Genomic DNA, 9096 nt, shown 5'->3' with positions numbered 1-9096 from the left:
GTTCAATTTGCTTGTGACACCGGAAGTGATGTAGTGGCGCGAATCACAACAAGGGAAATGTGATAATCTTTTGAACAAACTTAACGACAAAAACTCATGTCTATATATTGTGCCCATATGTGACAAAAATTGTGTTGTTATAAACGTAAAAAAACGATTTATGTTTTTTGTTAATGTTAGCTAACCCGGCAAATGTAATGTTTAGTTAAGCTAGCACCGGTTGTGTGTGTGTGTGACAGCGACAGTCGTTCTGTTTTTAAATTAACTCATTAGATTAATTAATTACAAGTAATTTCGACTATTACTACCATATATTCTACAATTTTGACCGAGCTGCCCCCCCCCCAGAAGCAGGTAAGTTGACTGGCTTTAAAGTAGCATTTTAAAACAGCTATAGCTAACAATTCAATTAGCTAACTAGCTGTAGCTCTCTCCGTGTTAGTTGTAGTGACTGATTGTATTTAAATGGTGACATCCACCCATTTCCCAGGCATAATGTCCAACGGAGACAAGGAAGGCTTTATTGTGAAGTTTGTGGCGAGTAAAGGAGAAAAGTCAGAGTACACTGCTAAAGCTTATGAGGTAAGCCAGCATTTGGCAGGCAACATAAACAAACTTGATTGACAGCTGTTTATTATGGTGTTTTCCGTTGATATTTACAGGCTATTTTGGAGCTGCAGTCTGACAAGTACCTGAAGAGAATCAATGAGGACGTTGTATTAAAGATGGAGCAGAAGGACAAGTCTCTTTTCGTCTTCAGTGACTTCAACACTCCTGCCTTCCAGCACTGCAAGAATGTACAGTATAATACATATTCTCTTAAAATGAATGCCAACGTCACTCTTGGATTTAACCCAGTGTATTGTCTGTCTTTATGGTTCATACTTTAGCTCGGCTGCCGAGTTGTGAGTCCTTTGGTGGTGTTGTTCTGCCTGCAGCAACAACGCTGTGTCCCCAAAGCGGAGAAACCTGTCCACAACATGGCCATGGCCGATGTCACCATCTCCTGCACCAGCCTGGATAAAGCAACTCGGGTGAGTTGGTCCAATCTAATTAATGTCTAATTACATGTAATTAACAAAAGTGGGTTTATTTGTTTTGGACTTGCTGAAGAAATGCCTTTATTCGTCCCTCATTGGGGAAATTTGCATTAAACAAGTTGCATTAAGGAATGTACACAATTCTACCTGTCCAAAAAGGAGCAGGAAGAAGCATATGTTCACATATGCGTTAGAATATTTCATTTTTGTACGTATTATATACATTTAAACTTATACAACAATGGATAGAGACCATTTTGAGGAAAATGTGTTAGGGAAAAAACACAATAATAATGCTCAGTGAATGAAATATATTGCTTAAAGTTGTTGAATTTTGAATAATCCTTGTTAATATTGCATGGAGTCATTACAGTTGATTGTTGACGTCTTGGTGTTGTCTTTGTTTTTCTCTGATAGTCCAGATGACGTCATCTTCAATATTTGTCCCCCTACTTCCTTAAGTTGTGTGTTTTTTTTTTGACGGTAATTGTCCTTAATGTTTGTGTCTGTGTGTATTTAGACAGAAGTGATGGATCTCGTGCAGCTCATGGGAGGGCGCATCTATCTCGATCTCAATGTGTCCGTCACACACCTGATTGCCGGCGAGGTGGGCAGTAAAAAATACATCGTGGCTGCCGGTTTGGGTAAACCCATTCTGCTTCCCTCCTGGGTCAAAGCCTGCTGGGAGAAATCTCAAGACAGGTACTGTCATAATGAGTGATGCACTGAATCCATGCATCAGGAAAGAAGATGTTTGTGCTCGTCAGTCTGTTCAGGTACACGGAGCTCGCCGTGGAGGACTATCTGTGTCCCGTGTTGCAAGGTTGTACCGTGTCTGTGACAGGTCTGTCCAGCGTGGAACGCAAAGAGGTGCAACGGCTATGTGAACAGCACGGCGGCAACTACACGGGTCAGCTTAAAATGAACGAGTGCACGCATCTCATTGTTAGCGAACCATCAGGCAAGTCGGCTGAGTTTTTTTTTTTAACGTGTCCACACACACACACACACACATACGCCATTGTTATCAGTTGTGTTTCACCACAGGTCAGAAGTACGAGTGTGCACGGAAATGGAACGTGTATTGCGTGTCTCTACACTGGCTCTTTGATAGCATCGAGAAGGGCTCCTGTCAGGATGAATCCCGCTACACCGTGGAGCGCAACGCATCCAAAAGCACTCGGCCACACACGTCGACACCCACCGGCACCGGCAAGAAGGAAGGTCAGATCACACAGCATCCTGTCCATCGTGGTCACACCCACTTTTGGGCATCGAATTAATGATTTAATTTCCACTCCAGAGGGTCCATCTCTGTTGGGTTTGAGCCACATCTCCGTCAACGCCAGCATGACAATAAACGACACAGCACTCACTAATACAACAAGCAGCCGCTTGGAATCTCCAGACCCCATAGAGAGTCTGGATCTGACCATGTGCCCAGCAGAGGACATCCTGGATGGCTGTAAGGCAAGTAGTCACCACTGTTGATGACCACTTGTGTGTGTGGAAGTTCCAGTCTCATATTCCCGGTGTTCCCACATGCAGCTGTATCTCTGCGGCCTTCCCTTGAAGAAGCTGGAGAAGCTGCGGCGTGTAGTGAACGTGGCAGGGGGTCTTCGCTTCAACCGTCCAAGCGAGGAGCTCACGCATGTGGTCATGGGTGAGCTGGACCAGGACCTGAAGAATTTTCTCTCCAAAGCAAGTCACAGGTCTGACTCACATCGAGAACACAAACAGTTGTTGTGTTGGAAAATTCATTCTCATGTTTTTCTTCCAGACCTCACGTGGTTACGGTTCAGTGGTTGCTGGACAGCTTCACCAAGGGTTGTCTTCTACCAGAAGATGGCTTCCTCCACCCTGAGTGTCTACCTCCCACTCAGGCGGTAGTGTCTGCACCGGCTCGTCGCTCTCCTGCGTCCAGGTCCTCAGCTGGATCCCCTGTGGCAAGTCCCAGCACCCCAATGCAGATTAAAGCAGAGGAGGACCTGTTGTCGCAGTACATGGATGATGACCCGACAGTTGGTTAGTACTCATGTTTTTGGGATACCATAAACGCATTGGTTACATCCTCGTGGGGGTGGAATGTACCATAAAGACACGCTGGTGTGTTTCTTTCAAGTTGACATGCCGCCGCCAGCTGCGTGTAACAGCAGCAAGTCCATCAGCGCCGTCTCCGAGCCCCAGCTGCAGTCCTGGTCCTATAACCATAACCACAGCACGAGACCAGAATCAGAATCTTCCATGCAAGAACCCGGCGAGGCAGGTCTCTTCGCTGGAAAACGGTTTCTTCTGCAAGGCTTCGGCTCCGAGGCCGAAGCCCAGCTCGCCGTGACGGTGACGGAGAACGGAGGCCGGGTGCTGGCGAGCCGCACGCGCACTGTCGCCGACTACGCCGTAGTCCCGCTATTAGGCTGTACTGTGGAGGCCACAGTGGATGAAGTTGTCACAGATACATGGCTGGTGAGTGCACAGCTTTTTTGTTTATTTCTGCGCTGGTCTGGTCTTTGATGGTGGACATGTTTGCTGTGGTTGTCAAAAACAGGCCATGTGTGTGGAGAGGGAGTGTCTTCTGGAGCTCTCCTCCAATCCTCTCTTCACCCCTGTAGCTGTGATGGATGGACGCTTTCCTCTCAAGGATTGTGTCCTCTCTGTCAGCCAGTTCACAGGAGCAGAAAGGGAGTCCTTGGTGGACTTGGCGAAACACCTTGGAGCCAAGTATGTCAGTCTCCATCACTCATCTTTTAATGTCCATGAGCAAGTTTGCTAGTCTTTCCTTTTTTTTTTTTTTTTTTTTTTTTTTTTTTGCAGTGTCCAGGACTACTTTGTTCGCCTGGCCAGCCAGAAAAAAGGAATGTTGGCCAGCACCCATCTGGTGCTGCAGAGCCCTGATGGCACCAAGTACCAGGCAGCGAAAAAATGGGGGCTTCCAGCGGTGACCATGCACTGGATAATGGCATCGGCGAGAAGCGGCCACAAGGCGGCTGAGGAGCGATTCCTTGTTGATCTGCCGGCTTCTCCCGGTTAGAAAAAAATTGATACCGACTAACATCGCACGGTGTATTCTAGAAGTGATTTTATTTCCTTCACAGATGGGGAGGATGGGAGTTTTATCGGCGCCTCCCAGAGGACATCCATGCCTCTGCCAGCCGGCTCCTCTCCGGAGATCCCACTGCTTGGTCTTCAGAGCGGTAAGGCGGTCACGCCGTTGGATTTAGGACGCTTCCAGAGCAAAGTGTTCCGCTCTGTGTTGAACGAGATGAAATCCAAGGATGATATCAGCACACCTAAGCAAAAGCACGACGGCGGTAGAAAGAACCTTCTCTGCAAGGAGCCCTCGCTCCAGCTGGACACGCCGTCTCGTTTCCTCAGCAGGGATCAGCTCTTCAGGCCGTCCTTCAATGTCAAGGTCAAGTTGCAAACTGGGTCCTGATATTAGATTAGATTGTAATCTAAATACCGCTGCTGTGCAGGATGCTTTAGGGGCACTGGACACTCCAGGTGGGAGATCCAAACCCGGACAGAAGGCGGACACGCCACTGACGGACGTCATCAACAGGAACCTGAAAGTGGCGCTGGCCAACAGCACCCGCAGTAACGACATGCAAGCGGCCTCAGCCAGCCCACAGCTGAGCACCACCAGGAAGGAGGAGGTCTGTGACGGAAATCATGATGTCATTTCCAGCAGTCCAAATCATTTATGTTCTTTTTCGCTACCAGGTGCCAGAAAAGGAGGCGGGCCCACTGACCGGCCTCGTGATCTGCGTGGGAAAGAAGCTGAGTAAGATGCAGAGTGAACTGAATGCCATCGCCGCCTCGCTTGGCGCCGACTTCAGGTAGTCGACAGCTTGTCTTTGCATCGCTTTAGAATGCGAGCGTTTACAAAACATTCTTTTGGCGATCAAGGTGGGCCTGCGACGACACGGTGACTCACTACCTCTACCAAGGTCGAGTGGGAGACAACAGTCGAGAATACAAAGCGGTGAAGGAGCGAGGGCTACATGTGGTCTCGCAGTATTGGCTGCAAGCTGTACGTTTCTCTTCATGTTCTTCATGTTCTTCATGTTTTTCAGACCAATACTGATCCATATAAACCCAGCATTCATTTGTTATGATTTTTTAATATAACGCTCATGAAGAAATAATCATCCACTTGTTGTCTTGTGCAGTGCGCTGAGGAATACAAACACGTTTCGGAGTCTCTGTATCCTTTCACCTACAATCCCAAGATGAGTCTGAACCTCAGTCAGGTTCCCAGCAGCTCCCAGAGGTCTCCGCCTCTCACACGAACGCAAGCCGAAACCCAGGATAACACGGTAGGCCGCCATTCATTCACACTGATATTTTTTTCCCTTTACTTTGTTATTATTTACATTTGTTTTAATTGTATGTGTGAAGATTGCTGAAGAAGAGTCCACTTCCCGTCGTATTAGTGATGAAAGCGGAGATCAAGAAGCAGACAGGACTGGTAGGTGAATGAACTTCAATCTTAAATCCCCGATATCATGCCCCCAAGTGTCACGCGGGGGCATGATACTGGGCCTGATACCAGACAAACCATGTGATGATCTTATTATCACATACTATTTAATCATGAGCTTATTATCACGTACTATTTAATCAAAAGACCATTTTGTTTCCCGAAAATGTTCAGTTTATTACACGTATTATATCTAAACAGTGTAAACACAACAATTACAAAAATATTTCAACAATAATATTTTATCAACAGTCTTATCTTATCAATGTCTGACAATTAAAGTTCCATTAATCAAGTTTGGGTTTTTTTGGTGACTGGAGAAGCACTAGGCACTAAGCACTTGTGTGCTGTTCTCTGATTGGTTGTTTCAGCAGTGCGCTCTGAGTGGACAGCTACGGGGGTTGATACTGGACATGGTTAAACTCTATATTTTATCAGTATCACTGCCCTGGGCTATGACACAGTATGATTTCGGCCTTTTCCCGTATCATTCATGGGCGGTTTCTAGGGTACAGGGACAATTAATACTGTAGTATATGATCATGCGTGTTATTTCTTGTCTCCAGATATTTCCCAGACTCTAGAGATGCGAGAAAACCTGCAACGGCAGCTCCAGGAGATTATGTCAGCGACAAAGTTGGAGACGGGAAGACGTACGTCAATGCGACTCACTCGAATGGCGTCAGCGGGCGCCGACTCGAACCCCAACACTCCCGAGCGCAGCAGATACGGACGCAGCGGCGGCAGCAGACGCACCCTGGAAGCATTAAGGTAAAGAGATGAGTGAGTTTGAAACATGGAGGAAGACCGTCGTGACGTAGAGTTGGTGACGTCCTTTGTGTAGAGTTCCTCGGGAAGCGGCGATGGATTGTCATACAGAATCCTCCCAGAACGAGCAGATATTTTGGGACGATCCGACAGCAAGGGAAGAGAGAGCCAAGCTCGCTGATAATCTCCAGTGGCCCGGTAGTCCTTCCCAACACTCTGAGCCCGTGGCGCCGCCCCCGCAGCCCACAGTGCAAAACGAGACGCATTTTAAAGACTCCATGACTGACTCTGAACTGGTAGAGATGGGTACGTGTCAATCATTCATTCATTCATTCATTCATTCATTTTCTACCGCTTTTCCTCATGAGGGTCGCGGGGGATGCTGGAGCCTATCTCAGCTGTCTTCTGGCGAGAGGCGGGGTACACCCTGGACTGGTCGCCAGCCAGCCAATCACAGGGCACATATAGACAAACAACCATTCACACTCGCATTCATACCTATGGACAATTTGGAGTCGCTAATTAACCTAGCATGTTTTTTGGAGTGTTTTTGGAGTACCCGGAGAAGGTGGAATTGAACTCGGGTTTCTTAGCTGTGAGGCCTTCGCGCTAACCACTCCATTATTGTGCAGCCCCTGACATTATTCAAGTTTATTTAATCCTCCTTGGTTAGTGTCATGGTTCCCTTTCAGAAGGTCCGACTCAAACCAAAACGTACTCTAACCGAATTATTCATTCATTTTCTACCGCTTATCCTCACGAGGGTCGTTGGAGGGTGCTGGAGTCTATCCCAGCTGTCTTGGGGCGAGAGGCGGAGTACACCCTGGACTGGTGGCCAGCCAATCATAAATGTGCTAGTTAGCGAAGAGCTATATATGCTATGCTATTAACCTAGCATGTTTTTGGAATGTGGGAGGAAACCGGAGTACATGCAAACTCCACACAGAGATGGCCGAGGGTGGAATTGAACCCCGGTCTCCTAGCTGTGAGGTCTGCACGCTAACCACTCGACCACCGTGCCGCCACTTGTCAATCAATCAAGACAAAAAAAAAAATCATGCTGTCGCCAGATTCAAGCCTCGTCGTCTCCTCATCTTTCAGCGGCTTGTGATGTCATCAACCAGCAAATGAGCAAGAAGGTCACGCCGCCACAGAATAAACTCCTGACCCCCACAGCCCCCCTCATCACCGAACCAGAGGTGAAAACGGGTTTTGTTGTGTGCTGCTAACGAGCGACTGCACGTGGAGGCTAAAAGCCTTTATCTCTCTTAGGAGGAAGCTGAAGAGGAGAGGCAAACGCCAAGATTCCAGCTGTCTTCTCTCAGTCCTCAGGAACGCATCGACTACAGTCAACTCATAGAAGAGCTTGGTAAGTCCTTGAAGACCTGAACAGTTTTTTATTTATCTGACTATTTATATTTCGGTGCTCTGCGCACAGGTGGTGTTGTTCTGGACAAGCAGGCCTTTGACCCCAGCTGCTCTCATATTATAGTCGGTACCCCCCTGCGCAACGAGAAGTATCTGGCGGCCATGGCGGCTGGCAAATGGATCCTCCATCGTTCTTACCTGGAGGCCTGCCGATCTGTGGGCCACTTTATACAGGTTAGGTTAGCCGCTCAAAACCAACTTTTTTTTAAAATGGAGCTTAATTGTCATGTTTTTGTTGCGTGCTCCAGGAGGAGCGATACGAGTGGGGCAGTAGCTCCATCCTGGATGCGTTGCCGTCCATTAGTTCCCAGCAGAGGCGGCTGGCGTTGGCTGCCATGCGCTGGAGAAAAGCCCTGCAGGGATCATCTGAAAAGGGGGTATGTGTGAGCTCATACAAAATCTCAGTACTAATTAAACCATCAGAGCAATGCATTGATAGCAGTGTTTTTTTTAGGGAGCCTTCAGTGGGTGGACGGTCATGCTCAACATCGACCAGAACCGTGAAGACGGCTTTCGGCGGTTGCTGCAGTCGGGCGGGGCGAAGGTTTCCATCAACCACAACATTATCATCCACCTGCGATTTTAGCTTTGACCCGCTTCCCCTTCCAGGTCCTGCCGAGCCCGTCCCCCTCCATGTACAAGGAGGCCACTCACCTCTTTGTCGACTTCAATCGACTCAAACCGGGAGACCTCAGAGTTGACGTGTCGGAGGCCTCGGCCCAGGGAGTCACATGCTTGAGGCCAGACTACATTGCGGACTACCTCATGCAGGTAAGACGAGCTGTCATCGTGCATCAGGAACAACACACAAACAAACGTAACATCACAAAGGCGAAATCAGCTTCCTGCAATTTCATTGTCTTTGGACGCTTTTATGTGTCGGGATTTATTTTATTTGCTTCCCTGCAGGAGCCAATCCCTGCCGTGGAGCTTTACCTCCTCACTGAATGTCCCCCCGAAGAGGCGCCAAGCACACCGTCACGCAAACGCAAAGCAGCAGAGAGCACATCCAGACTGAAAAAGTCTCGTCTCCATTAATAACTGCACCACGACATAACACTAGCCCATCATATTCCATAATCCATTGTACATAAGATTAGTTTTTTTTTTTTTAACATGCCTGTGAAATAAAATGTAGCACTTGTCATGCTCCTCTGTAGCGTTGCAATGCGAAAGACTGCAGTGGCTGCAGGCTGCAAGTGATTGATGACTGAGAGGATCCGTTGAAAATGTCCAGTCATGCTTTGTTGACATGTAATAACAGTAGCCGACCACCAGGGGGCAGTGTTCCTCAGTGGTGGGGTGGTTGTTTCAGTTTGACAATCATTTTAATCATTTTCTTTCAAATTAGTTGATTGTTTATGCTTTAATTTGGGTTCT

At 47.8% G+C, this 9096-nt stretch overlaps 1 protein-coding gene across 1 annotated transcript; it reads left to right on the top strand.

The window, feature by feature from the left end:
* Window positions 1-446: 446 nt before the first annotated feature.
* Window positions 447-9093, top strand: topbp1 (DNA topoisomerase II binding protein 1). The gene is made up of 27 exons (XM_078792364.1): window positions 447-582; window positions 663-797; window positions 891-1034; window positions 1561-1742; window positions 1808-2001; window positions 2088-2264; window positions 2344-2510; window positions 2589-2752; window positions 2821-3065; window positions 3163-3503; window positions 3586-3758; window positions 3852-4063; window positions 4133-4449; window positions 4514-4693; window positions 4761-4876; window positions 4947-5070; window positions 5210-5356; window positions 5439-5508; window positions 6087-6291; window positions 6365-6594; window positions 7390-7487; window positions 7561-7657; window positions 7727-7890; window positions 7965-8093; window positions 8171-8260; window positions 8326-8487; window positions 8626-9093. Exons 1-27 carry the CDS (start codon window positions 466-468, stop codon window positions 8752-8754), a joined length of 4509 nt encoding a protein of 1502 aa, XP_078648490.1. The 5' UTR covers window positions 447-465; the 3' UTR covers window positions 8755-9093.
* The last annotated feature ends 3 nt before the right edge of the window (window positions 9094-9096 follow it).

Source organism: Doryrhamphus excisus, linkage group LG7, assembly GCF_037039965.1.
Source record: "Doryrhamphus excisus strain RoL-2023G ecotype Guam linkage group LG7, RoL_Dexc_Guam_v1.1, whole genome shotgun sequence".
Classification (NCBI taxonomy): domain Eukaryota; kingdom Metazoa; phylum Chordata; class Actinopteri; order Syngnathiformes; family Syngnathidae; genus Doryrhamphus; species Doryrhamphus excisus.
This window is presented reverse-complemented; position numbering and strand designations above follow the sequence as displayed.